The sequence below is a fragment of the Plectropomus leopardus genome, chromosome 7 (assembly GCF_026936395.1).
Source record: "Plectropomus leopardus strain MGB_pleo_1.0 chromosome 7, ASM2693639v1, whole genome shotgun sequence".
Lineage (NCBI taxonomy): Eukaryota > Metazoa > Chordata > Actinopteri > Perciformes > Serranidae > Plectropomus > Plectropomus leopardus.
Window position 1 is genome coordinate 17,649,462 of NC_142182.1, and position 27,994 is coordinate 17,677,455.

Below are 27,994 nucleotides of genomic sequence, written 5' to 3' on the forward strand. Positions count from 1 at the left end.
ATGAGGAAACACCACACATTTCTTAGAAACAGCCTATACATCTAACAAAAGGCTTCTAGGTCTTCCACCAGGTCCACAGCAGCACTACACACAAGGTCATTTTTGAAAGAATGTAAAGTTGGTCAGCTGTAGCATGGATCTTACACTTGATCAGATTTATAATCTGATCAGTTAGATTATGAAGATTTTCCCCAAAACAGCCCTTTATCTTCAGTCATCAGGACTCCTTATGATGTTTTTGTCTACTAACAAAGGTAGTCACACACAAGTCTGCATAAGATGCAGTCCCTAATTACACAAGACAGCTCACTTATTTAAAGGTCAGTTTATGATAACCTGCTGATGGGTCTCGATGACAGTCTCTACAGAGTAAATGAAAATGAATCCTCACTCACACAGACAGTTGAGCAATATCAGGATGTATGTTTAGCACCTGGGAAGCTTTTAAAAACGAGAGGCGTGAACTGCGAATCCAAACGACCAGTTTTATAGATCAACTTTATTCCCAAAATAAGAAATAACACACAATAAAAAACATTTGAAAAATTTTGTAAACATAGACCTTTGTCTTAGCACAACAAAACACAAATTTGTTGGCCTCCACTGAGGTGTGCTGTAAATAAAAAAAAACTAACACCCCCTGTCTGAACCCACTAACTCTCCCTAATAAAGCTGTTCTTTGTCTTGAAACTAGGGGCTGTGTAGGCTCTTCAGAGATTGAGGCTGTAGGTTATTATGAAGTTCCAACAAGTTGAACACTAAAGAAAAACATAAAAATAATTTATACATTTAATTTATCTGCATAAGCGGGCCCTTTGTTTTCCATTTAAACCAGGACATTAACACAGCCAGCCAATAATTATGTAATTTTCAAATGTACTAACTGTATGTTAATTATTTCTCCTAATAGATACCTAATTATATAACCACACATTTTTTTTGTCTTTGGTTGGGAAACAATGACCTCTCCGTCAGATGACTTATTGTAATTCATATAACAAAACTAATGACAAAGGACAAAGGTTAACAAAGTTTTACATTTAAATGGCCAGTGCTCATGAAAAGTAAATTTAACTGAACAAGTTGACTCTTCTAAAGGTTCTTAGTATTACAGAAGTAACGACAAAAAGACAAACCTTTTCTTAACAAATACTGTTGAACATCTACAAAGGAGTCTTTGTTAGAAGGAGACTTGGTTATCCAGTTGTAGATGAGCAACACCTCAGTGACCTCTGCACTTCCCCCTGCATTGCCTCTGTGCTGTTGAACTTGACTTTATGCATACACACTGATGTTTACTCATCTATTAACCCGTTCATTATTTTAATTCACTGTCCAACTTCATTTACTTTTCCTTCACTGTATGATTTGTGTTTGCCTTTCCCTGTAACAGATGATGATGCACAGTAAAGTAGAAATAGATTCAGAAAAACACATTTTCAAACCTCATATTAACCAAACAGCATCACATAGTATAAACATGCTTCCAGGTGTAGCAAGTTATATTTTATCAGAGCAATGATGAAAGCTATGGCATTGAACTCAATGTTAAAAGTTAAGTTTTAAGTCCTATATTTTGTAATTTCCAGTATTTAATCTGACGAAAATCCAAACATTTGCAATATCTTTAATGCTTGGATACATTATATTGTGTGTCTTTGAATTGAATAATTAAAGGGAGGGAAAAGGATTAACTTGCATTTAGTTGCCTAATAGTGGGAATGCCCTTTATAAACAGCCTAAGGTAAGATGCTGTGTGTCAGTGTGGTCCCAGTAGCTTGCATATTCCCAACCAGAATCATGTTATTAGCTATCAGCTATCAGCTCCACTAAACTTCCTTTTTTCTTAAAACTGGAGTGAGTTTGGATCCAAGGTAGCAATGCCTGACAAGTCAGGCCCTTTATACTTTGTCTGGTCACTACAGACAACAGACAGACTCATTTAACCAGTCATACATTTGGATTTTGAGACATAAAAAAATAGACCCAAATAATAATATAGGATTTGCTCATTTTCCAGTCTCTTTTGTGCATTGAAAACATAAGACTGTATAAATACTGGAACTAGCAACAGATACGTCACCTATTGGATCATTGAATCCATTTTGAAGCTTGAGTTTGTCATTTCGGCTGTCGCCATCATAGTTTGCTTGAGCCAGAATTGGCCATATTTGGGCAAGAGGGCAGAGCTGTGGAGGAGTGGGGGGTGGATCTGACTCAGACAATGTTGATGCCTCACAGACAGCCTGTAACTCAAAAGTGGTCCCTCCCTAGATATGGATAATTTTTGGCTTTGATAAAATTTAAATGGATGAGTTATATTGATGTTGGCTATAGAGACCAAAACTGTTTTTTGTACCAGGATGTAAACATGTTAATTTTTGCTGTAAAGTTGTGCATTTTGAGTGTTTATGGGGATTTACTCTGTTTTGGCAATTTTACCAATTAACTTGACAGTCTAATAGATGGTAAATAACTACTTACAGCTTTAACGTCCTTCTTAAGACAATGTCCAAAATTGTGTTTTTAAGGAAAAATTCAATGCATTTCACAGAATATTTACAGAACCAAGTACTAACTTTTTTTCCATCAAAAAAAACATTTAAATAATTACAGGAGTCATACTCAAATTTCATTGACTTTCTTTAAACATTTTACACATTCAGGGGATATTATCCACTGACCTATGAGCAGAGAAGTGCACTTCCTATTGGGTCCACACGCACAAACATATTAAAAGGCTTTGATTATGTTTTGGATTTCCCATCTTTGGCCAGAGCATTCCTGTATGAGAAGTTTGGCGTTTTTAATCTCAAGACATCTTTTTGTTTCTCTGTTCTTCATCTCCTTGCCCTGAAAAAGAGAGAGAGCGTCAAGAATGCAGCTGCACGAGCTGTCATCACCGAGTATTCAGACGACCACAGTTCGTATGAGTCGCCCTTAACTCATCCACTTCATAATTACAAAAGGTGAGACATATTATTATTAACTATTTTACTAAAACACAAATTCCTTTTGGCACATCTCCTTCCTGACTTTCGTACAGTTCTTTATATGTTTTAACTGTTTTTTATAATAGTTTCTTGTAGTACCTGAATGAAGTCCCAGTGAATTGCCATTCCTTTCTGCATAGCCTCTTTGCAGTTGTAAAGGCCGGGCTCTGTTTCTTTTTGTCCAACATCAGTTAAACATCGGTTGTCATTGTATTTGTGGGACTTGATGCCGCCAATATAGAGCTCACCGGTTGCGCGATAATAAGTGATCTAAAAATGTATTAAAAAGGAAAGTTAAATAAGCAAACAGATCATCAATCTTAAGAACCACTTTTAGCTGCTGTACTTACTTGAGGTCCGTAGTAGTAGCAATTGTATGCGATGGGTGTGTGACCTGGCACTGGGCCTTGGTCTATGCACATGTCAGCATCAAGATTCTTCATCTGTAAATGAAGGAGTTCATCATTTTATCAAAGCCAGTGAAAATGTATACAACTTGGCAGCATGTAGGAATGGATCATTAAAACACAATTTAATGTGACACTGCCTCTAACACAAATACAAAGCAATTAATAAAACTAAACTTACTCCTCCGTAGGCCAGCAGGTTGTCCCAGGGATCCAACTTGGGATACACATTTTCCAGGTACCATTTAAAAGGTTTACACTTCAACCTTTCCCTGAGTTTTTTCCTCTCTGAGATATCCCCGATGTCAATTCCATGATTCTGCAGAGGATTTGATTTGTTTTTGATATTATAAATGAAGAAATTCAAATGCACGCATAACTAATTATTTAGAAGCTTTTAATTATGGAGCATTCTATGTTCATCCTGCATGCAATGTGCCAAAAAGTGAATGTATGAATGTTGAATTACCTCAAATGGCAAGTTCCAAGCTAAGTTGATATTGTGTTTATATTCATCCATCCAGACTTCTGCTACTCTCAGGGCATTTCTCTTCATAGCTGGGCTCAGGTCGGGCATGTAGGGCTTGTGGGCCCTCTCAATGTGGGCAATCTTAGAGCATGGAACAACTTCAACACTACCTCCACATGTCCACACCTGTAGGAGCAAAACAAACAAAAAAACCTTCTTACTTTTTAATATATAAAGATGAATCACCTATCAGCCCGAGGTGATAATTGTGAAGTGCAAAGCATGAACAACTAAAATGTCACAGTTTTATGCATCTGCCAAAGATGATTGCACATTTCTATGCAGACTCAAATGTAGCCGTGACAGTAGACAATGCTTCAAATATGGATATAGCTGCAAAGAAGCTACAAATTCTAAAATGTGGATGCTTCACACACATCTTAGACTTGGCAGCACGGAAGATCTACAGTATATAATCAGCACAGGTTCAGTGTGGACACCCAAGATCAGAATCTCACCAAATGTCTCCCCTTCTGTTGTGAACATTATGATGTTACAGTTAAGCTGACCTTTTGGATGTAAAATATCATCACTTCATTATTATTATTATTATTTTTCAGAATTAGTGTATGAATTCTTGAGTTATGTTCAAAACCTGTTTTGTGAGGTCACAGTGAACTTTGATTGCTAAATTCTAATCAGTTTATCTTGCTGCTTGCTATACACGTTTAACAGATTATTTCGAACTCAGTGCAGACTAATTTGGATCGATGTTACAGTGCTGTTTAGGTGGAGATGAACAGTATTCAGTGGCAGTGCGTCATTGCATCTTAGATTAAGGAGCTGAAATTAGCACATTTAACTGGGTGTTGTGTTTCCACCAATGCTGGTCATAGGAAATAAATACCCATGACTACTGCAGGTCAATTGACCTGGGTTTGAATGGCGATTGTACCCTTTGGCATTGCATTAGAAAGCGAGATGTAAGTGGGCGTAAGCTGGCTTTTTTTGCAGTAAAAGTGAGGCTCAAATGTATGCTAGCTGTAGCTTCATGTTTACCATACAGACATGAAAGTGAAAGTGGCATCAAAGAGAGATCATAGGAGTTGTCCATTTTGAGGCTTATCAGCTGCAAACACTGCAGAGCTGTTAAAAATACTACACGACAAGATTTTTGCAGGCATTTTATCGTCTGTCTCAATGACTGAACTGAGGAAGCAGCAGTTTTGTTTAATTGCACCAATGTCGGGATGTGTACTTTTGTTAAGGTGGTCTGGAAATGCATCATCAGCTGTAAGATTTGATGTAGATAGGCAATGCTTACACGAATTCCCAGCTCAACGTTTTCTCCGCCGTACACTTTCATTCCTTCATCGAGTAGTCCAATTTCTCCTAAAAACTTCCTTTCAGCAACTAGGATCCCCATGATAGATGGACTCCTGAAGGGATAGCAGAAATCCATTATTGCCGTATTATTTAAAACATGTTGTACAGAGTTAATCAGTGTTACCATAAAAGTAAAGATTTTAGATATTTAAGAATTCCACATACAAGATACAGTAAATTAAACTTTGGCGTTATATGTTTGACCTTTATGTAAATCAGAAGGAGACTGACTTCACTTTAACTTACTTTCCAGGCAATGAGCCATCGTTGAGTTTGTAATAGTCATCCGAAAAACCCTCATACATGCACCATAAAGCCCAGTCAAAGGCGTGTGCTGCTGGAAGGTACTGAATAACCTTGAGGTCGTCAAAGTTGACTCGGTCAAACACAGGGGACGTCACCACCGTTCGGTCAGCTTTTATCTGTGTCAGCAGGGGTTCTGCCCTGTGTGAGGGGAGGAGAGGCAGGTCACATATCACTACAACAAAACATCACTATATACTCAGTGAGACCTATGGTTTAATATATCTGTGTCAGTTCCCACAAAATGAAACTTATGAATGGGGGCTGGCATGTGTTGCAAAGTGCCACACACTCCTGTATTACTCCTGTAGATGTTAATCAAGCTTTCCAAAAACATAACTCACCAAGCCTCTTTGTTTTGAGTACTTTTAGGGACAATTTGACCCCAAAACAAAAATACATATTTTTCCTCGATATTTAAGTAGAGCAATTTATCATCAAAACTATTTATCATATTGATAATACTACTACAGTTAAGGGGTCAATGTCCCTTTGATTTCACACACACACACACACACACACACACACTCACCCAGACACACACACACACACACACACACACACACACACACACACTTAGTTTCATTTTTACACAACCCAAGTGAACGGTGGTGCAGGACTGCGAAGGTGGATTGAGTATCAGACTGAAAAATTACCCAGTATATGGTTCATTTACACAAATAACACAATTGCAAAATCAGCGCGCTATACTTTTGCACTATAAATGAGTCCGTGACTAGAGGGTTGCAAGTCTGAGCAGCACTCGTCCCTCCCTCATTACCACCACTGCACTGCCCTTGTGCAAGAACTTTAAGCCCTGATTGCCTCAGTGTGGTTGTTCAGTGGCCTGTTGATCAGACTGTGGTTTTACTTAGCTGTTGCAAATGTGTGTCAACAGGGCGTTTCTGAAAATGTTATTCTGAACAAAACTATTGTGGGGGAAGAAAGGCTCACCTCACCAGAGTTGTTTTGTACTTGACACTTCCCTGCATGGCAGGTTATGAGACAAAATGCCCCACCAACTCCCTACAAAGGAGCAAGTCATAGCGTGTGTGTATGTTTGTGTGTGCAGGTTGTGTGTCTGCGCAAAGTCATGGATAGGCTGGAGAAAATGTAAACAGTAGCATGGATAGAGGCCTGGAAAAACTCTACAATGGTTACTTCTCTGTATATGTTTCTTACTTATTCAGTCTCTCTTTAAGACTGATTTGGATCGATGATGTAGTGCTGCTTAGGTGGAGACAGATGGTAATTAGTGGCGATGCGTCATTGCATCTCACCAGTTAAGGAGCTATAATTAGAGAGCTCATGTGTTTTGTGTTTCCATCCATGCCGATCGGAGCTGGAGGCAATAAATATCCGTAGTACTGCAGAGCCATTTGACCCGGGTGTGAATACCGATTGTACTCTTTCCCACTGCATCAAAAAGCTGTGTGTTAATGTTTTTTGTGCTGGGTAATGAGGCTATAGAGAAATTGTGGTTCTGCCTCTTTTGTCATTTTTTGTTGTTGTTTTGGTTCTCTTGAAAGTAATTTCTTATCACTTTGACATAATTTAATGTCTTTTTAGGTATTTTTTCCCCTCTTTTTTCTTTTTCTTTCTCTTTATGTGTCTCTGAGAAAGAATTTTGTGTTAATTTAAAGTCCATTTGTGATTTTTCTCTCTTTGTAGTCATGTTTTGTCTCGTGGTTTTTTAGCCTCTTGTTGTTTTGTAGTTGTTGAGTCTTTGAAGCCATTTGGTAATTTTTATATAGTTGTTTTGTATTTCTGTGAGGCAATTTTGTTTCTTTTTTGGTTATTTTGCATTTCTTTGTAGTAATTTTTTGTCTCTTTATGGTTGTTTGGCCTCTTTTTGGAGTTAATTTGTGTCTGTTTGCATGTCTTTGTAGACTTTGTGACTCTGTGGTCAGTATGAGTCTTTTCCAAGTCGGTAAATTTTCATTTGTGTACACATTTTGCAGGTAAAGGCCAGTGGGTGGGGGCCCTTATCTTTGGGCCCCTAAGCCTGTGCCTGGTCAGTCTGTTCAGTAATCCAGCCATACTTCCTCGTGTAACATTTAAGTGTTTAATCTTATCAGTACTGGTGATAAGCTTTAGACTTTTAAGTGAATCAATGAAATTATTAATTTGAAAAAATGAAGGATGTTTGGGAAGGCATAATAAGTGCAGCTGCAATTTATAATGTTAATGACTTCTACTACATATATTTAACATGTACCAGTGAAACTGATATAAACATAAAATTAATTTAGCCACACTCTTACCACTGCTCGTGGACTTCAATGTGTGCATCCAGGATGGCCACCACATCGGCAGTAGCTGCCCTCCACCCAGAAGCTCTGGCGTATGCGAGGCCTTGTTGCTCATTGTGCCTCACTCTTATAATAGCGAGACTTGGATTCTGCTCTTCGAGGGACTTGATGTATGCGTCAAGGTCCCCCTTCAGGTTTTCTGAATTGAGAGGAGAATGTGGACATATGTTTTGAGCTTTGGGGAGAACAGGTGTGATTTGACGAAGCAGGCAGTTTCCACAAAGATTACCCAAAATGCAAAGCAGACTTGCGATATCAATATGCCTTACTCAATTTAAATGAAATTTTTATAATGAGTTTATGTTGCGACCCTGTCTGTTTCGAAAGTTGTGTCATGTTTTAGTCACCTATTGTATATAAGCAAGTTAGGATAACTTGCATTTCGAGTATCAGACTGAAAAATTACCCAATATATGGTTCATTTACACAAATAACACAATTGCAAAATCAGCATGCTATACTTTCAGCACGGCATTTCTCAATCAGCACGGCATTTCTCAAAAATGAGAAATGCCATTAAAGATATTGCAATCTGGTGCTCCACCACAGCTATTTACAGTCTTGTAATGACTCAGTGCATGGTGTGTTACATTGTACAGGGTCTGTCTGCTCTTACAGGAATAGCTCAACATTTTGGAAAACATGCTAATTACTTACCAGGAGTTAGGTAAGAAGATTGATACCAATATCATGCCTGTCTGGCAAATACAAAGTCAAAGGGGCGCTTTGGTAGCGGAAATATTATAGCATATGCCACATTACTGCAATGTCCAGGGATCAATTCCTGCCTTAGGACCTTTATAGCATCTCTCATTGCAGATAGATGTGCTAAAGAAAAGATCAAAAGTGCAGTATGGGAGTATTACACTTAACCAACACCAAGAAGGGCAGTCTGCAATAGGTTAGAAAAAAATGGCAGTATTGGAGTAACTTTTATTTTGTAAAACCTCAGGGAGCTGTTTTTATTCATTTATTTTTAATTTTCATTTAACTTTATAAAAAAAAGTTGCCGGGAACTTTTTGTATATGATGTTGAAAGTTTCAGTTTTGATGACATTTGCAAAAAGCATTTAAACAAAGTTTTTTGTTGAAGTTAGTTATATATTTAAAATGTTAAATATTTACAGTAAGATTTTCATTTTTTATTGTAAATGTATATCGGTTCAAAAAATCTGTTATTGGTATCATTAACTACTAATTATTGGTATCGACCCTGGAAAAACTAATGTCAGTTGACCCCTAGTTTGCAAAATCCCATCCATTTGCAGCCAACTGACCGTTTGAGCTGTTGTCATCCACCATTATTATCTCCTTCAGCAGGTGTTTAGGTGTGCGGTCGATGATGCTGCGCAGAGCTCTTTTGATGACAGACAGGGCCTCGTTCAGGTAGATCAGGACCACTCCAAGATTTGGAAGGTCCTTCGGGTAAGTCTTTTTCAGGCATCTAATCAGATACAGAAACACACACATCAGTAGGCTAAGCTGTGTTAATGCTTTGTATATAGACAAACCTTGTGGACAAAAAGGTGAAAGATTATTAGCAAACAATGAGTGGGATGGACTCTATTTGTTCTGTTTGTTTAACCTTTTCTTTGTATAAAGAAAAGTGACAGCTATGGCATCACAGCTAAATAAGTTATACCTTGGATCCCTGGTATCTGGGAGAGCTCGATCTAGAGGAAGGCGATCACTGAGAAAAACGTTGTATCCATAGTTCTCAAACAAACCCTGTGCCTCTCTTTGGTCATCCTCAGACAGATTCTCCCCCCACTCCTTGAACAGGGCAGAGTCGGGGAACAGTTTATTAGACTTTTTCTCTTTGGGGGCCTCCTTTTGGTCCTGGATCTTTGCTTCAAGTTGGTCTTTCTGCTCCAGCTGCTTTTTGTCAGGTGGCTGTTCAACTTCTGCAGCTTTTCTCTTGCTGTTTCTGTCCTCTTCGAGCATTTTCTGCATGTTGTCCTGCTTTTGCTCAAAAGCTTTGACGACATTGTCTTGACAAAAGGATGACAGGGAGAGAACAAAATGAGCTGGAGATGTGATCACTTTATGCAGAAAACAATGTTTTCTAAATCCAAAACAAAGCACTTTTTGTGAAATGCTCTCTTGATTGATTCAACATAGAAATGCAATTTTATTGACACCTAGAGGGAAATTAGGTTTTACTGGAGCACAAGAGAGCCACAGGATAAAGATGAAAACATCAGTAAAAATTAGGGGTGGCGTGAAAAAAAATCCAATATCAAGATACAGCATAGTATCTTGATAATTTTGCATAGCAATATCATACCACTACACTGACACCAAGTATTGATTTTTTGTTATGTACATTACTAGTCCTACAAATACAAATAAAATTAGAATAGAGTAATAATGCTAGAATAATAGAATTAAAAGCTTTTTCAGTCTCCCAGTTATATTTTGCTGCAAAAAAAAAAAAAAGACTGAGGTGAGATGAAAAGAATTAAATAAAATTGTATCATAACTCAAGCATTGTAATAATATCGTATTGTGGGGCCTACAGTGATTCCCACCCCTAACTGATAGCCTGCTAATATTCTGTTTTTATGACATATGAAAAGAATACAAGTCAGTAGACCTATTTCTAAAATTTCTACTGCCCCTTTAAAGTCGGGATTCGAATAATCAGTTGGAGACCCCTCAGTGGGCTGAGATTGCTTTGAGCCAAGCAGGTTTTTTTTTTTGTTTGTTTGTTTGTTCTGCTAGTTGGCATGCTGCACAGTGTACTTCTGGGGACATTTTTGTCTCCAGATTTTTCTGCCAAGTGAGCGCTCTCTTCTTTCATGCCACTCTTTGATTCCAGCAGCTGTAGCATGGAGGAAATGCTTGGCGTCAGAGAGAGAGAAACTATTTCTCTGCGTAGAAATGGTGAGATTACAGTTTACAGCAAGTTAATATGTTGCAATCTCTGGCTTTTGTTTGTGATCTAGTGTTGGCATAAAATGTTGTTGCACACTGCCTATCTGCCGTTAGCTTGTTGACTTATATTATGTTAATGCTGCTGTGGCACTGAATGTCCTGCTGAGCCCCAGTGAAACTTTAAAACTTCATATGGAAAACAAAATGAATTGTTGAATATTTGAACTGCCAAAATTGATTTGACTGACATTATTCAGAGTCAGGTACAGCCCTAATAAAGTTGACAATTTAGCTTTTAAGTTTTTTTTTAAAAAAAAATCTCCTTGGTGGAATCTTGAAGGTGTTATGGTCCCCCCCATGTTAAATAGGTGATACGGCCCTGGAATATAGGTAAATTTAAGCTAGAATCCTTCCATATACCTTTCTAAAAATGTAAGTTAAATCAAAGACTTTATTTTCATTTACTTATCTTCATTTATAGTGAAGAACTGTTAAAACTAGAGGTCGACCAATATTGTTTTTTCTTAAATTTTGTTTTTACGGCAGATACCGATTATTAGTAGTTAATGAGACTGTTAACCAGTATTTGGGACTGATATGCACTTACAGTACAAATAAAAATCTGTCCAACATTACTTAGAATAAAAAAAAAACAAACTCCAAAAAAAAAAAAGTTCAATCAAGACTGTAATGCTCAACAACATATGAAAGTCCCAAGCAACTTTTTTTTAATAAGTATGAGTAAAATTTAAATATAAAAATGAACAAATAAAAATAGCGAAACAGTTTTACAAAGTAAGGATCATCCGCATTTTCATTTTTTAAAATAAAATTTAAGTGCCAATAGAGCTAATCGGCAAAATGCCAAATGTCTGCCCCAATAATCGGCCAGGCTGTAATCTATTGACTTCTAGATTAAACCCGATGAAAAGTAGTAATTTGTAGGCTCCACCTTAAAACAATGTTTATTTAGAGTATTAATAAACAAAACACACCTATAGCCTCATAGCTACACTTAATATATCAAACATGCAGTGCCTCGTCAGCCAAAACACACATTGCTGCATAACTTTACTAAACAAATCAACAAGAGCAAACAAAAACAAAACAAAGAAAAATCATCACAAAGAATAATTTCTCGCACATAAGACACTTGGTGCAGAAATCTTAAATGCATATTATAATTAAGGACATTTTGTCATTCTCCTAGTTTGAGCTCATATTTTAACTATGCCGCAAGGTTTACATCCCTAATTCCTCCTCGCCATCATCTACTAAATCTATACCTATCACAAACAAATTAAACGGCCCTCATACCTTTTCAAACATATCCTGCCTCCCAACTTGTAGGCGACATCTACAAAAAGACAAAGACTAATCATTGCCACGACTCACAGAGCTTGTTGATGCTCGTCTCCAGGTCAGAAAAGCTCCTGATCATCCGCGGTGTGTTCAGCTCTTTGTCAGCCCCCGCTGAGTGCTCATATCCAGTCTTCAGAAACATGCTCACATAGAGGACGAGCCCCATCCCCGTCAGTATGAGGACTGGCCGCTTTAACACCGATGCTCTCATATTGATAACCCACCGACTGCTTCTCCCCCCAACAAGACTATACTCCAAATCCTCAGACAACGCGCGCGCACACAGAGATCACTGGACCGACGGGTCCAAACATACAGCGGACAAAGTGCACAGGACGGTATGAGGGGTTACGGGTGAAATGAACTGTCGGTAAAAGGCGATGTAAGCACGCGAGGTGAGACCTGCCTTTCCTCCGCCGCCTGTCCATATAAGGCGCAGGTGTTTCTAATTAGCGGGCTGACGTCGTGATGTCACCTGGCCTGCCGCATCCCTCCAAAAACTGAACAACTGCCGCAGCTGAAGGTTGATGTAGGCTAACAAACTAAGTTACTGTAACAGTGACGCGGTCGTATAAAGAAAAGATGCAAACCAAAGGTAAGTTTTTCTGTCATTTTTTTTTTTGAAAGCCCACATTTAACCCTTTGAAACCGGAGCAAACTAGCTTAATTTTGTTCAAAAGCGTGGGAGGCGACGAGCAACATAACAAAGAAATGACCCCAAAATTTGCACAAAAAAATAACGTTCAAGAAAAGATAGAAACTCCAGAAAGTGTATGGTACTGTAATTAAATTTAAATATATAGGCTAAGTTAAGAGAATTAAGAGAAATATGAACTTTAGTTTTCTCTAGTTTTTGCTAATATCTAATTATTTTAATATTCTATGAGTTTTTTAAACGACTTAGGCTACACTAACTTTCTGACTTTTTCAATGGACGTTTTAATGACACACTCTGGCTTTTTCTTACACATTTAACGATAAAATTAAAAGTCATCAGTGATATACCCTACAAAACACTCACATTACATTCAATGCATCCCATCATATTGTAGAGCAAGCCCATTCTAGCATATCTGTGGTATATTTTCCATTATTTGCATTACCGACTGACAGCTAGGAATTGTTTCTGGCAACGTAAATTTGTCAAAGCCATTGTTCACATCACACTCACTGAGGCCATGGACTTCTTCATGGCTCCCTGCAGACAATGTTGGACATGTCACACAACACTCCTTCATCCAGCATGTGAGCCACTGAGAATTACACCATACACATGGTGTGAATGACAATTTTAGACCTGATTTAGATGATAGGGAAGACGAAACCGAATGTTTTATTTTCAGTCAGTACTAAACTATTCTTAAAAGAGTTTGGTTGAGGTTTTGCTATTAAACATTGTTATATGGTTTTGTTGATTGTATGAAGAGTTTTGAAAACAACACAGTCTTGAGCATGTAGCTATTTGCTGCTTTTCAAACTGAGAAACAGTTTTTAGTGTTTGTTACTCCTACTCTCAAAAGTGACACTACTATTTTTAAGCTGTCCATCCAAACAATGTAATGACTGCAGTATCAATTCACAAATGGAAAGTGCTCAAATGTTAAGGTCCTGCATTCAAAGTATGGGAACTGTTAGAAATACTTAACCTGTTTAAAACCAATTTTCTCCTAATTTTATTTGATTATAACATTATGCAAACTGTATTTTACTTTTTATGTAATTAAAAATATATATATATTTAACTTAAATAAAAAATAGCTTTAAAAAGCCTTTCATTTGTACTGTGTACTTTGATAGCAGTGCAACGTCAAATCTAAACACAAACTGAAATTAAATAAGATGTACTTTTGACTATTAGCAGCCAATTAATTACATTATTATTATTTACAGTAAAATGCTGTTATCCTGCACAGCTATTTAGGCTTCTTTGTGCTGATAATCAAGCAGGAGTTGAATGGATTGGGTGAGAAAATAATTTAAACTGCTCACATTATTTGGTTGATATGAAATTAAATTTATATTATATTTACAAACTCACAGTCTATTCCCAATAAAAGTTATCGTTTGGAAATGGAGTTAAATAATAGACCTGCCTCAGGGCATTTTCATACACTGTGTGACTAATCACATTATCAAAGGCTGTAGTGTGTGCAGGCTCACTGACACACCTTTAGATAGTAGTGTGATCAAAATCGCTTTAAAATTTTTTTAAAAATCTGTCAAAGAAAAAGTTGTAGCTGGCATAGCTCTGCATAATGAAACTGGTGTAGAATTCACTGATACTCGTAATGGTGGATGTTGCAGTCTGGATAACTTTCATATTATGACACATTGTGAAGTGCTAATATTGGGTGTGGTTGCTCATTTTTTTTTTTTTAAATGTTGGCTCCTGTGACCTATGTAGATTAAATATTACAAAATGCTGCACAGCATGACACAAAAACAAACTGTCAGTCAAAACTTTGCAGATTCATTTTTTTTTTTACATTTTGTATGAATCAATGTTTAAAAAAGTAAAATAACATCCAGTTTGTTATTGTCATTTGTTAATACATGATGACATCAGTTTGAGCATTAAATTAAAAACTTGTAATAAGATGCTGAATCCTCCAGCTCTGTCCACTGCACTGCTGAATGATGACCTCATAGACAGAGCTTTCTCCCTCTGCCACTTCAAGACATCTCTTTGTTGCTTTGTTTATGATCGCTTGTCCCTGCAAAAGTTTGATCAAGAGAGAGAAAGAGAAGTTGTGAGCGTAAATGCACCTGTGTGTGTTCGGCACCTCCTACTGCAAGCATCCAGAATGTCACTGTACAGAGTTTAGAGCAAAAGATGGCCGGCTGAGGTCTTACCTGTTTGAAGTCCCAGTGCATGTGTAGCTGCTTTAGTTTCGCCAGCTGACAGTCCTGCAGAGTGGGAGTTCTGCCCGTGCCTGGATCAACCAGGCAGCGGTTTGTGTTATAGTTATGAGATTTAATCCCCCCAATGATGATTTCACCATCTGAGTTGTAGAAGCATTGCTGGTAAAAAGGATAGATAACATGTTTAGAAAGAAATCACTGATTTTGCTTTACTCAGACTTTAATAGTCCATATCAGCCAGATGGTAATTCCTGTTTTTTTTTTTCCAAAAAACAAAAGCCAAAGTGATTGTAATTATTGAACTAGGTACTACATTACAAACAAACAAACGATATAAACAATCATAGTACTTTGTGATCTTAGTTTTAATAAATAAACAAATACATGAATTTGTGTGAAATTAAAAAAAAAAAAAAAAAAAAGGACTTTTTTTTTGCTGTACTGGAAACATACCTAACTGTGGCATCACTGTATTGAACCGAACTGTTAATGTTGTGAACGTTATACCCCTAATTATGATGTAATATTGTGGTTTATTATTATGATTTCAGTATTGTTTGTTCTCTCTGTCTCCTTAGATTACCTGTGCCTGCTCAAAGTGGCATTCATACAGGATGGGAATGTTTCCTGGAACAGCTCCCTGGTCCATACAGTGGCTCCTGAGCAGGGTGCTCTTCAGCTGTACAGGTCAGTGTCATGTCAGGACAGTTCTTTATTTGTTTTGTGGATGAGGATGAATGTTTTATTGCTATATTTAATAAAGTCATTAAAGACAGAAGTTAAATACAGATTTATGATGTTAAATTCACTGTGTAAGTATCAGGCTCACTAATATAGTACACACACTCAAATCTGAACTGTTATATCAGCAAATTAATGACTGAATGACTGTCCCTTACCACACCATATCCCAAGATGTTATCCCACGTTTCCAGACTTGTGTAAATATTATCCAGGTACCACTTGAAAGGTTTACATTTCAGCTTTTCTCTTAACCTCTTCCTCTCTGACACATCGCCAATGTCGATTCCATGATTCTGTGTATCGTATGCCATATCAGAAATATCAGAAGGTGTGTGAATTGGTATAATTATTATTAAATTATTAATTTTTAAAAGCTAAGCAAAAAATAAATGTGGAAACACCAGCTCCAATTACTGCCTTTTAATGTAATTTTTGTGAAAATTACATTTTGCCTCATCCCGCGGATAAGGTGAAAAGTAACGTCTTGAGTGGTTATAGTAGGAAAAGCACAGGTGTAACTAGTTCCAAAATAGTGTGTGTTTTTTTTTTAAAAAACACAATAATGATGGATCTGCTCTATTTATTGTCTGAGTGAGCTGTGACAGTGAGCCAGCATACAGAATACCAGAATCATACATGTTAAATAATTACTTGATATCGGACCCCCCAAGGGCACCTATTCAGTTCACTGGAATTGCTTGCCTGGCGCCTACACCAAAAAAAAAAAAAACCTCCAGGGTATGCCGCCCACTGAATACAAGCAGTAGTGTTTCTCCCCGTCAGCTCATAGACTTAACATTGTGATGACAGCATCATAGATTTTTAAACTGGCTTTCATAATGGACTTAGTTTGCAGTTCAAGGTGTCCTGGCAACAGTTTTACAGACATCTCTTTTACAGTTTGGGGAAAATGCTCTTTTTCTGGGCTGCAGGAGATTTTCTTGCTGCTAGCTGTGAGCTGTGAGTGGCCACTGAAGAAAGTGCAGGCAAGACTTAATGGTGTTAATGGGGGTCTGACCAGGACCCTGAAACTGAAGCAGCTAAATGGAATTCAGCCATAATTTATTTCATTATTTACATCCGTGCTTTTCCTACTGCAACATGTCGAAATATCTGCTGTGAAAAAGACCCACTCTCTGGTGAGCTCCATTAATTTCAGGGAAATAGGCCAATAGTAAAGGATATGGATGAACAGCGAGGAGTTGAATAAGGTTCTGTTTTGACACTTTTTTTCTTGCACTGTTACTACTTTTTACCAGTGGATTGTTGCCAAATGGGTAAGGTTATGAAGTGAGTATGGAGGAGGATGAGGCATGTAATTTCTTAGAATCCCTTTGAGGGTTGTGCAAGGTGTCAGAGTGTTATGGGAGAAAAAGAAAACGGCCATCAACTACTGTAAAACATTTGAAAGAAAGGGCAGAGCTGGCAGGTATTGAGAATGTGCCAGTTGGCAAATAGTGATACTTCTTTGTTTCAGCCAGGTTAGGTGACTTAGCAGATGAAATGATATTAGCATAGGCTCACAGCCAGTTGTTTAGTGTCGCCTGGACATTGAACTGCTGGCTGTGAGCCTACATAATATTTGATTTTTCCCACGCCATCGTCCAGGTTGCTTTCACTCATTCCTCAGTCAGCCACTGTATTAAATACTCTGCTGTTCATACACTAAAAATAATCTACAAGAACATAAATCATGGTGCCGACCTTCAGAGGGATGTTCCAGGCAATGTGCACGTTCTTTTTGTAATCATCCAGCCAGATATCTGCAACCCTCAAGGCGTTTCTCCTCATGGAAGGGTTGAGATCAAGTGCGTATGGTTTATGTGTCCGCTCGATGTGAGCTATCCTGGAGCAGGACACAACCTCCACACTCCCTCCACACAGCCACACCTGAGCAGTAAAGACATTTATGCCTTTATGCGTTAATGACTGTCATTTGCATTTCAAACTTGAAATAATTAAAATTCTGTGCCAAATTCTTACACGAATCCCAAGTTCAACATTTTCTCCTCCATAAACTGTCATTCCACCATCAAGCCCACCGATTTCTCCGAGGAAGCTCCTGTCAGCAGCAAAGATCCCCATAACAGAGGGACTCCTGCCCAAAACAAAGACAGCCACCGGTCTCGTGCAAAATTTGTATTGCATAAAAATATGCTTTTTAACATTGTGCATTCTGTTTTCACATGCTGTTATTTTGTTACTACACAAAGAAATTTCAAGAGGAGCGCCCTAATAAAGGACATGCAGACTGATTTATGTCCTGAGGAAAATTCCTTGTATGATCAATCACTTAGTTTGAGATAAGTTTGCTAATAGCCAGTCTTTTTTCACAGTTACTCTTTGTTATATTGTTGCCTGAAACCTTTTACTTTTGAAAGAGGGATTTAATGATATGAAAAACACAAATGTCAAAGGTTTTTATCACTCTTCCCCTATAACATATAGAACAAATTTACTGTGATATAAATCTAAAAAGTGTTAATTAATAAATAAAGAACATAACATTAGACACAGAACCAAGAGCACTATGGTAAAGGATTCGATTTTGCACCAGCTCTTTTACAAATGTACACAAATACGAGTGCATTATAGGATCGGAAACAGACGGATGCTCTTTTGTCTAAGCATCAAAAGTAAAATATTGTGTGTTCCACCTACTTTCCAGGCTGCGATTCATCCGCCATCTTCAACCACTCTGGCCTGAAGGACTCATACATGCACCACAAAGCCCAGTCAAAGCCGTGAGCAGCCGTGGCATACTTCTCCACATGTAGGTCATGAAAATGGACCTTATCAAATACAGGGGACACCACTACGGTCCTGTCGGCTTTAATCCTGGCCAGCAAAGGTTCTGCCCTGGTAAGAAAAGCATAATGAATCATTCCAATCACGTATAGAGGGGTTGGTGAAATAAATATTTTTCAGCAGTAATTATGTAGAATTATATTCTAACAGTAACTTAAAGGTGGAGTCAGCAATTCTGGAGAAAGATACACCCCTCCTGTCATGTGGCAAATTTACAGTTCCTCTCAATTTTAAGGCTCTTCTCTTTATACATCCATGGCATTTTCCCTGTTCTCTGCATGAGCACATATGCCCCCTGTTGTTGACTGACTGGAATCGTGCTGTGTGGCTCAGTGTGAGCCACTTTGTTTTATTCCCATTTACAAAGCCAGGGATGTGTGTTTTTCAGCATGAACAGAGAACAGCAAGCAGACTACACAGAGATATTTGTTGAGTTTGACAAAAGTGTTTTAAATTAGAATCACTAACTGCAGTTCATTTACTGTTTGTTTACTAAGATCCCCATCAGCCTCTGTGTTAAACAGCAGCTACTCTTCCTGGGGTCTTCATTATTTTCATTAACAATATTTCGTTTACTAGATTACATAAATGCACTTCCATAACATTCATACTCACAGTTCAACTAAACACACTGTAACACTAACACAACACACAAAAATTAACACAAACTCCAAGACTGTCTAATACAAACAGTAGCTCTACACAATAATTTATCTCTTCAGTAGTTGAGAAAATAAAGTACCTGAAAACTTATCGATTAAATTACAAGAAAAACTAGATACGTATCTCAAAATCCATTTAATATATTCAAGACCAGCAAAAGTATATACCGTATAATATAGTGTTCTAGACAATTCCTTGTGTAATTAAATACAGTCTTTTTGTAAAAACATACTATGATGACTGCCGAGTAGTGTAAAGATATCTGCCAGAAAAAAATGGCAGTTGACTGTAAAATATTTCTGGAGTTTTAGTTGTGATAATATTTTTAATAAAACTCACAAGAGAATAATGCAACTTACTGTTCACTCTTAACCAGGCCAAACAATTACTCATCACACTTACTCTTGTTCTGTCTGGGCAGCGAAGAACGAGGTGAGCTGCTTCGTTCTGTGCTACTTGCAGTCTATTCAAATTAGTTTCTGTTGTGTTTGACCAAATAACTGAAGGATTATCTAACTGTGATAATACTAATGTCTGGACTAATCGTTTTATCAACCAGCAAAGCATTAAATGCTGTTTTCCTGAATTTGAAACATGTACATACCATCCAACTTGGGCTTCAATGTGGGCGTCCAAAATGGCCACAACATCAGCTGTGGCGTGTTCCCAGCCTGAGATGCGGGACTGGGACAAACCCATTTGCCGCTCATGCCACACTCTCTTAATGAGTCCAGGCCTCTCTTTGTCAATCTGACCCATGTAGTCCTGTATCAGTTTTCCAAGGTCATCTGAAAATGTAGTCCACAGTCAGATTTATAAATAAAGGAGTACAGAAGACTAGAACAGCTGTATGGATTATGACAAAGAACTCTATGTAGCAGTGAGTACCAGACTGATACGTGCAGATCAGTAAACTGTGCCATCATCATGCTTTATTACATAAGTGCATTATAAAACTCACTGTAAGTGCTGTGGTCATCCACGAGGATGATTTCCCTCAGCAGGTGTTTTGGAGTGTGGGTGATGATGCTTCGTACTGCCCTTTTAATGACCGAAAGAGCCTCATTTACATAAATCAGTACCACGCTGACGGTTGGCAGGTCCTTGGGATAATTCTTCGTCAAACATCTACATGGTGTAAAATGTAGTGGCAGATGTAAAAATTGGTTAATTCTTCAGTCACTTGGGTCTCAAGCAGAGGCAAACTGCAGACAGATTGAAAGGATGTCTTCATATGTCATGTAGCCTGGGTTGCATAGATGCTGTCCATGCTGCATCATGGACTGTGGGGTGTAATAACAGTTGTTGGAGCGGGCTTGACAAAAAGAAGAGGAAGGGACTGAAAATCAGTGTGAAAACGTGTACACAAATATGATGGCTTACAAAGCAATAGAGAGCAGGGCTATTCAATTACAAATGCAGTTGGGCCAGATTTTAAAACCAGCTGGCAAATGGGCCATGATCAGCAGCATTTAAAAAAAAATAATTTTTTTTAGCTTTTGGCAGTTACTGAACTTTAAACAAATGCAAATGAATGCAATAAAAATAGAAACATTTTCAATCAAGGTCAAGGAGTTGTGTCGAGGAAATGTTTTTTACTACTGTTCAACCGCCGCCCAGATATTTTCAAAAAGCTACTAAGCATTCTCAGAACTGTGTCACAAGAAAAAATGCTGATTTGTAAAAGATGTGATTGGCGGCATTACTATTCTGATCTGTACATCCTGTCCAAATGGTACTGCACATGTTAAACTCAACTGGGATGAGAAGCAAGCGAGATGGCTCACTCGTTATCTCATTCCAGACACTTTATGTTTACATATTTTGCAATACTGGTACATCAGATTTATGTATGCTGGGCCGCTCAGAGGTTGCCTCTGGGACAATTGCAGGTCGCCAATTGAAAAGGCCTACAATTACAGTTGTTCCGACACTGATCCAAATGCTTCTGATACTGCCTAAAATGCTGGATAAGGTATTGGCAAACTAGCTTATGCACTGATCGGTTCCCATGTAATTTGTCAATTAACTTAAAAGTAGTCTCACACCTGAATAAAACAGCAGCTTTCACATACATTAATTCTTCTTTGACACTTTAAAATAGTAGCCTGCACAGTCCCACCAATAAAACTGCAAAGTGTTCCGTATGCAAGGCTTTAGTTTCAGGGTAAGGAGTATACAGCTTTTTCCTCCCTTTCTTTTATTATTGGCTAACACCGAGGTTCAGGGAGGCTGTCAGTATTGGAAAGGCTACAATGGTATTAAAACATTAGTCTAGGTTAGTTAGCGTTAGTCTTGACCTTGATAAAAGGTGCCATCATGTGACAGTTAGCTTGTAATATCATGTTGAATGCATTCATTTCTGGCTAAATACTGCTCTGGCACACTTAGTTAAATACTTGACATGCAACTTATTTCTAATCAGCACTATTTTTAGTATATAATTTATTAGCTTTTCTGCAAATAAAAGAGTTAGTTCTTAGTAACTCCCATCAGACAGAGAAGACGTCAGATTACTGTGCATGCAAAGTTCAGGGAAAAAAAAAAAAACCAAACCCTCTTTCAAAATAGTTAGAACCATTATAAACAAACGTTACCTGCTGTCTCTTGTATCTGGAAGCTTCCTGTCCAGTGGCAGCCGGTTACTCAGAAAAACATTGTATCCATAAATCTGAAACAGAGCTTCAGCCTCCTTTTGTTCCTCTTTTGACAAGCCGTCGCCCCACTCAGCAAACAGGATGGAGTTTGGATATAACTTTGGTATAACGACCTTCTCTTTTTCTTGTTTCACATTTGGAAAAAGTTCATTGTTGGAGCTCTTTTGACCAGAAACTTCTATCAGATTTGCTGTGGTGCATGAGTGTTCATAAAAAGACAGACAAGGTTGAAAATGAGTTTGCCAGTGTATAAATTTGTTTGGTAATGTAGCAGAAAAGATTCAAAAGCTTATCAATGCGTTATACTCTTCTAATTCATATTAAAATTAGTACAAAACATCTTTCCACATAGTTTTATTTCCTTGTCCAACCCAGGCATGCATTCTCCAGTTTTTTTGTTTTTTTTTTAAAAACTTTGCCTGGTGTTTATCTGCCAGTTTGATTACTGAATTGTTTCAGTCTTCGACATAAGACACAGTTTTCCAACTACAGCATAAAAATGGACATGTATGGTGACTAGCTAGCAATGTATCTACAACCAAACCCCCAGGCTGAAAAAATAAGCCAATGCAAGAGTGCCAATGGCCTCAGTTCATCAAATGGCCACCTGAGGCTGGCCTAAAATGAATTCCTAAAACACTCACATGTTAAAATACCCAACAGCAGAAGTAAACATGTTTACAGTCTGGTACAAAAATTTTGGTCTCACTTGCTAATTTCAACATTCATGACAACTTTCTATAACTCATCTGTTTACATTTTATTAATGCCCCAAAATACTAATTTAATTAAAGTGTCCTCAGCTTCCTGTCAGATCCGCACCTCGCTCCTCCACAGCTCCAGCCTCTCATCCAAATACGCTCACTTCTGTTTTAAAAAAACCCCAAGATGGCGACGGCCAAAATGCCAAACTCAGGGCTTCAAAACAGCAGTCCAAAAAAAAAATAATGGATGATGTCACAGTAGCTGCATCAGTTATTTTATACAGTCTGTGATACAACCGTCTCTCTGTGTTGTGAAAGTTAAATTTTAAAGCTTACCAGGAACTCCAGTTCTTTCTGTTTTCCGTAAGTTCCTCTCCTTCTTTCCAAGCCTCAGGATACACGCATATTTTTCATTAAAATTGAAACACTGTCGACCAGGGCCGACACATCATCGCATAATTTCACTTATATTTCTTTCCTTTTCGTTTTGTGTTTAGTCCGAACAGCATTATAGTCTATAGCATAGACAGTGGGAATTCTAATTGGCTGAAATGTCTTTAATTATGTCTGCAGTTGGCAGGATAAGTGGCAGGTTTGAATGCAGGACTTAAACTTGTCAAGTTGCTTTTACTTAAAGAATCTCAACACATACAATATAATAGCTGTTTAATTATACGTTATGAAAGCCCATTTACAGCCCTAATTCCCCAAAAAATTGGGGAAAATGTAATTTTCTTCCTCTGCATTGTACAAAGTTCATGTAAAATAATAAAAGTACAGTCACCTCATAATCATATAGATATTTCGGTAATACAGTACACCTTTACTAGTGACCTTATGCTCCTCATAAACAATAGGTGTGGAAATCTAGGGATGGGGTGTGTGAAGTAATTTCATGTCTGTGCCGTTGTAAAATGTATTATGAATAGCTGAAGCCTGTAAATTGTGTGCAGCAATGCCAGTCAGAGCAGTTAACAATACGCACATTTCCTCAGGCTGATGACACTGTCACTAGTATCCTTACCACAGATCTTGTCTGAGCACCATTGTCTTAAATCATTTTATTGAGCAGTCTCAGAAGTGTCACCAAATGAATGGACTTCCCTTATTTAACAGGAAATGACCCCTTAAATGTTTTTCGACACTATTTGGTTCTAAGATTAAATGTATTTGAACATAAGGCCCAATGGACTGGTGGCCATTTTGGATTTGACCTCTTAGGATACTCCAAGGTCAGATCTTACTTTCCTCCACATCTGAAAACAAACACTATGGTATGCACAATTGTTGTGATTATCTACTGATGGGATTTAAAAGAAGTCCTTAAAGTCTGTGTAAAGTGATAATTAATATCTGTTCTGAGTTTGTCACATCACAGAAAGATGTGTTATTAAACACCTGACCAAATTTGAATGACATGACTGTCTGATCTGAAATGCTGGGGGCGTGTCCGCTGGAGGAGCGGAGGCCATGCCCAATTGCAGGACTATGCTAATGATGCTTCTTGTTTTTATACTGCAACATTGTCAGGGTGGGGTTATGCTGAGTATAGCTCCATTGCATCATTAAGCTATGGCTTTAGGCCCACCCAAAAAATCTTAAAACAGGAAAATGGTAAAAAAAAACAGTCAACCGGCTGACTCCATAATTCAGTATTATATAATAAAGGGTCTTTGTAACATGTTTTTAACAATCTGTTTCCAACATATAGAATGTGTTTTGAAACAAATCTCTGAATTCACTTACACAGACTTTAAATCTTGAAGATATTTGGGGTTCGCTCGTGAATCTTGAGAAAAAAATGTCACTTCAGCGATTATTGACCTCAGTTCCCAAATGCTTACTGAGTGTGGTTAAAAGCAAAGATGATGGTCCCAACTTTTTTGGAACATATTGCATGCATCAAATTCAGAATGTGTATATTTACAATAAACAATAAAATGTATCAACCTGAACATTAAATATATTGTTTTCACTTGAATATAGGTTAAAAAGAATCTACAAATTATTGCACTCTGACGTTTTACACAGTAGCTGTACTGTACCTTGGGAGACAGAGCCTTTGCCATTGCTGCCCCAACCCACTGGAGCTGCCTCCCTCCTAACATCCACAACTCAGACCCACTCCACTCATTTAAAAATAAACACAAAACCCGCCTTTTCAAATCTGAACTGCCATATCCTCCACATTTTGTTTTTGTATTATGTTCTTTGTATTTGTTCTTCTGTTTTATGTAAGCGTCTTTCAGTATTTGTTTTCTTTTTGCATTTTATGTTAAGCGTCTTTGAGTACCTAGAAAAGCCCTATAAGTCCTATCTATTATTATTATTGTTGTTTTAAATAAAATTTTATCAGAAAATAAAAAACAAACAACAGGGTGCTGGTGTACAAGAAGCATCTCTAAACAGCTCAACTACTCAGGCACCAGCTGCCTGAGAAATAACTATAATGTCTGGCCCAGTACCTCCAACATTTCTGGGTGTCAGTGTGTGATTGTCATCAAACTGTCCAAACAAAGCTCTGCTGTGAGCTAAAAGTGTTCACCGACAGTTATCAATATAGACGCTACATAGCAGTAAAATCTAATGCAGCTACGTTTTAAGGTGATTGACTTGCACTTAAACAAATATTAAAATGTGGATCTTTTTTTATATAAACTCTGTTCTCTCCTTTAGCTTCACGACTCTTTGCAATGAAATTGTCCTCCTGTTTATTTACTTTAGATTACAAATCTTTAATATAATAGATTTTCATCATCACAAATCCATTGTAATACAATAACAAAGCCAAAACTACACACTAGACCTTCAAGTCTTTTTGAGGTTGCGTCTGAATTGGTACTCACCCAGCTTGTTGAGGGTCTCTTCAATCCTGTCCAGCTTCCTCCTCACAGCCTCTTGATCTGTGACTCCCTCTGGAAAAGATTTGCCTGTATGCCAACTGCCGATCATGTAAAAAATGATATTTAGGCAGAATAAAAAAGCTCCAAGTATTCCAGCTCTTCGGACATATGTCTTCATTGTGGTTTCTCACACTGGATCACTTTGATCTCGTTGTCCTCTATGCTGCAACTTAACAACTCAGACTGAACAATAAATTACATCTTATCTCAAGTTAGTTGTTAGGACAAACATCCAGCCCATCCCACATGAGATAACAAGACCAAATACAAAACACACATCCTCCGTTGAACCATGCATAACAAAAACAGAGCAAAAAATAAAGAAATCAAGTGACTCTAAATATTTAATATGTGAACTGCCAACTTGATCTTTGTGTATCATCCATATTTACAGATTATCTTATCTTATTATTATCTTTAAGATAACAGTTCCTACCACATGCATGTTAAATGACTTTCAGTTTACAGTTGTGTATCGCCTGGTTAAATTAAACAAAAGAGCATATTGAATACTGCTGACATAAGAACAGAGTCAACACACTGCTTTTAAGGGAAACTACAGTACCGAGATACAGCCTAATAGTAGCTCGCTGACTTGAGGGTGGAGAGGTCGACTAACCCTTTAAAGCTAACAGTATAATGGAGGTTTCAAAGTACACATCAGGATTTACTGCATCTGCAAAGCGCACTCAGTGGCCTCTGATTTGAGCATGCTTTATTGTTTTACAAGCATCTAGTTACTTTGGCATCAGTGACATTGTAGGTCAGTCTTTGTTACTTGTTTAGACTATAAATATTTGACAGATTATGGTCCTATCTATAGTCTGGTCTGTTTTTATTCTTCCGTTTTAGCTTTTGCATATAAATTAGCCTTTAACATATTATTTCTCACTTCATTTGTTCATGTGATTTTTTTGACTGCTTTTACATTGCAGTTTTCTTTATGGATGAATGAAGTACTTTATGAGCTTTAGACAGCTTGAATGCTTAAATTGCTCAGGCTCTTACAGCTATTTGTGAGCACTCAGTGTGTTTTACATGATGTGAGAAAAGTGGAATTACTGTGTTCTTCTGACTAAAAGTGGATTTTAAAATACAAATAAAAATGGACTTTCTCAAAGTCAGACTAACACACCTTGGTAATGCAATTGGAATTCAACCTACTTAGTCATGTATACACCTCAGTCAGACCAGACCTGGACCAAGCTTTGTGTGCTTAGTCCAGTTCAGTTTGCTTGTTTTTGTTTTTGAGGGGGGAAAGAGTGATACAAAACTTGCCTTGGCTTTTTTTCCCCTAAATTTTGGCTTAGGTGAGGGATATTCAACTTTTAATGATAGTATGTATTTATTTCAAACAAAAAAGGCTGCTGTGGACGATTGTGTACACAATCTTTGAATATTTGCCCGTCTTAACAGTTGATGAATACTGATAAATTTCTCCTTTGTATCAAGATCTGAACCCAAACTTGACCTCTCCAGTACATTAATATTGTTGTTAACAAAGTTTGCCACCTTCCCCGGGGGGCAATTTTCCTGCAGACTGCAGCAGGGTGCAGTATTCTCTCAGCATGAAACACAGAGGGGATTGTGCATTTTTGTGTGTCCTGCAGTACAACAATAAAATGTCAAAGTCCAAAGGGCTGAAAACTCTATAGATGTATTACATGAATGAATGAGATTTCAAATATTAAAACATATTCTAAATAAACAAACAAAAGTACAGTGTCCAAAAAGCAGTAGGTAGAAGTAAAACTTCAGACATGGACAAATTTGTTGATACCCCTCCATGAAAATAGAGGAACCCACAATTTTCTCTGAAATAACTTGATACTTACAAAAGTAATTGGCATCCATTATTGTTATTTCCATATTTAATGAAAATAGACATTTACTTACATACTTTACTCTGACATACCAAAGGAACACAGGTATACATAAAGAAATTACATTGAACTTGATCAGTTTTCAGGAGGAACGCAATATTGTTTCAGTGAGCTGTAAGGGTACCAACCAGTTTGTCCACATCTGTATATCCCTACCCCTTTATCACTTTTTCTCTTTTAACACATATATAATGTCAACGAATGCTAACACGTTTCGCTTCCCTCACATGCTTTTTTTCCTTGTGTTGCAGTCACAGCCACAGGAAATGGGAGTAGGAGAGGAGGAGACTCGAGAAGGAGACGACGCTGCTAAATGAGGTCACTGGTTCCACAGCATCAGTTTGGAGTGGTGCCAGTTGCTTATGACGTGCTGCACAGCTGATTAATTTTCAAGGTCATTTTCTTGTTTGTATTTTTTTTTTTAAACTTATTTTTTTCTACTTTTTCAGTCATTTCTTCTCAAGTTGCTATTTGCCTTCTTCCCATGTTTTGGAGAAAAATCACACCCGTTTACTCTGGGGTTTAAAGGGTTGAGGATCATTTTAAAACTTTTCAGTATCTTTCATAGATAGGATCTTCTCACCCATAGGCATATTAAAGTCATAGAAAGTCACAAGGCCTTTACTGATTGAGATATGTAAATTATTTATCAAAGTCTGTG

The 27,994-nt window shown here is 37.6% G+C and overlaps 2 protein-coding genes and 1 long non-coding RNA gene across 3 annotated transcripts; 1 reads left to right on the plus strand and 2 right to left on the minus strand.

Moving 5' to 3' along the window:
- Window positions 1-479: 479 nt before the first annotated feature.
- On the minus strand, window positions 480-12,511 carry LOC121949996 (putative polypeptide N-acetylgalactosaminyltransferase 8). Its single transcript, XM_042495891.2, has 11 exons — window positions 12,143-12,511; window positions 9,513-9,861; window positions 9,148-9,314; window positions 7,823-8,009; window positions 5,502-5,699; window positions 5,194-5,308; window positions 3,870-4,055; window positions 3,582-3,719; window positions 3,344-3,436; window positions 3,093-3,263; window positions 480-2,853 (listed from the first exon to the last, which is right to left on the minus strand). Exons 1-11 carry the CDS (start codon window positions 12,318-12,320, stop codon window positions 2,734-2,736), a joined length of 1,902 nt encoding a protein of 633 aa, XP_042351825.2. The 5' UTR covers window positions 12,321-12,511; the 3' UTR covers window positions 480-2,733.
- A 60-nt stretch (window positions 12,512-12,571) lies between these two features.
- On the plus strand, window positions 12,572-27,721 carry LOC121949998 (uncharacterized). Its single transcript, XR_006106310.2, has 4 exons — window positions 12,572-12,704; window positions 15,550-15,658; window positions 18,384-18,577; window positions 27,585-27,721. It is a non-coding gene; the product is annotated as an uncharacterized LOC121949998 (long non-coding RNA).
- On the minus strand, window positions 13,913-25,742 carry LOC121949997 (putative polypeptide N-acetylgalactosaminyltransferase 8). The gene is made up of 11 exons (XM_042495892.2): window positions 25,394-25,742; window positions 21,784-22,033; window positions 20,148-20,314; window positions 19,791-19,974; window positions 18,377-18,574; window positions 17,699-17,813; window positions 17,420-17,605; window positions 15,871-16,008; window positions 15,555-15,650; window positions 14,963-15,130; window positions 13,913-14,823 (listed from the first exon to the last, which is right to left on the minus strand). Exons 1-11 carry the CDS (start codon window positions 25,566-25,568, stop codon window positions 14,689-14,691), a joined length of 1,812 nt encoding a protein of 603 aa, XP_042351826.2. The 5' UTR covers window positions 25,569-25,742; the 3' UTR covers window positions 13,913-14,688.
- Window positions 27,722-27,994: the final 273 nt, after the last annotated feature.

What these genes read in the sequence shown, in the direction of transcription:
- LOC121949996 (XM_042495891.2), bottom strand. Translation starts at nt 12,320, where the DNA reads ATGAGAGCATCGGTGTTAAAGCGGCCAGTCCTCATACTGACGGGGATG. An exon ending in CCAGATACCAGGGATCCAAG is followed by an intron (nt 9,315 to 9,512) that starts GTATAACTTATT and finishes GTATCTGATTAG; the next exon opens with ATGCCTGAAAAAGACTTACC. An exon ending in GGATGACAACAGCTCAAACG is followed by an intron (nt 8,010 to 9,147) that starts GTCAGTTGGCTG and finishes CTCTCAATTCAG; the next exon opens with AAAACCTGAAGGGGGACCTT.
- LOC121949997 (XM_042495892.2), bottom strand. Translation starts at nt 25,568, where the DNA reads ATGAAGACATATGTCCGAAGAGCTGGAATACTTGGAGCTTTTTTATTC. An exon ending in AGAGACCCTCAACAAGCTGG is followed by an intron (nt 22,034 to 25,393) that starts GTGAGTACCAAT and finishes CATGCACCACAG; the next exon opens with CAAATCTGATAGAAGTTTCT. An exon ending in ATGTTGAACTTGGGATTCGT is followed by an intron (nt 17,606 to 17,698) that starts GTAAGAATTTGG and finishes TTTACTGCTCAG; the next exon opens with GTGTGGCTGTGTGGAGGGAG.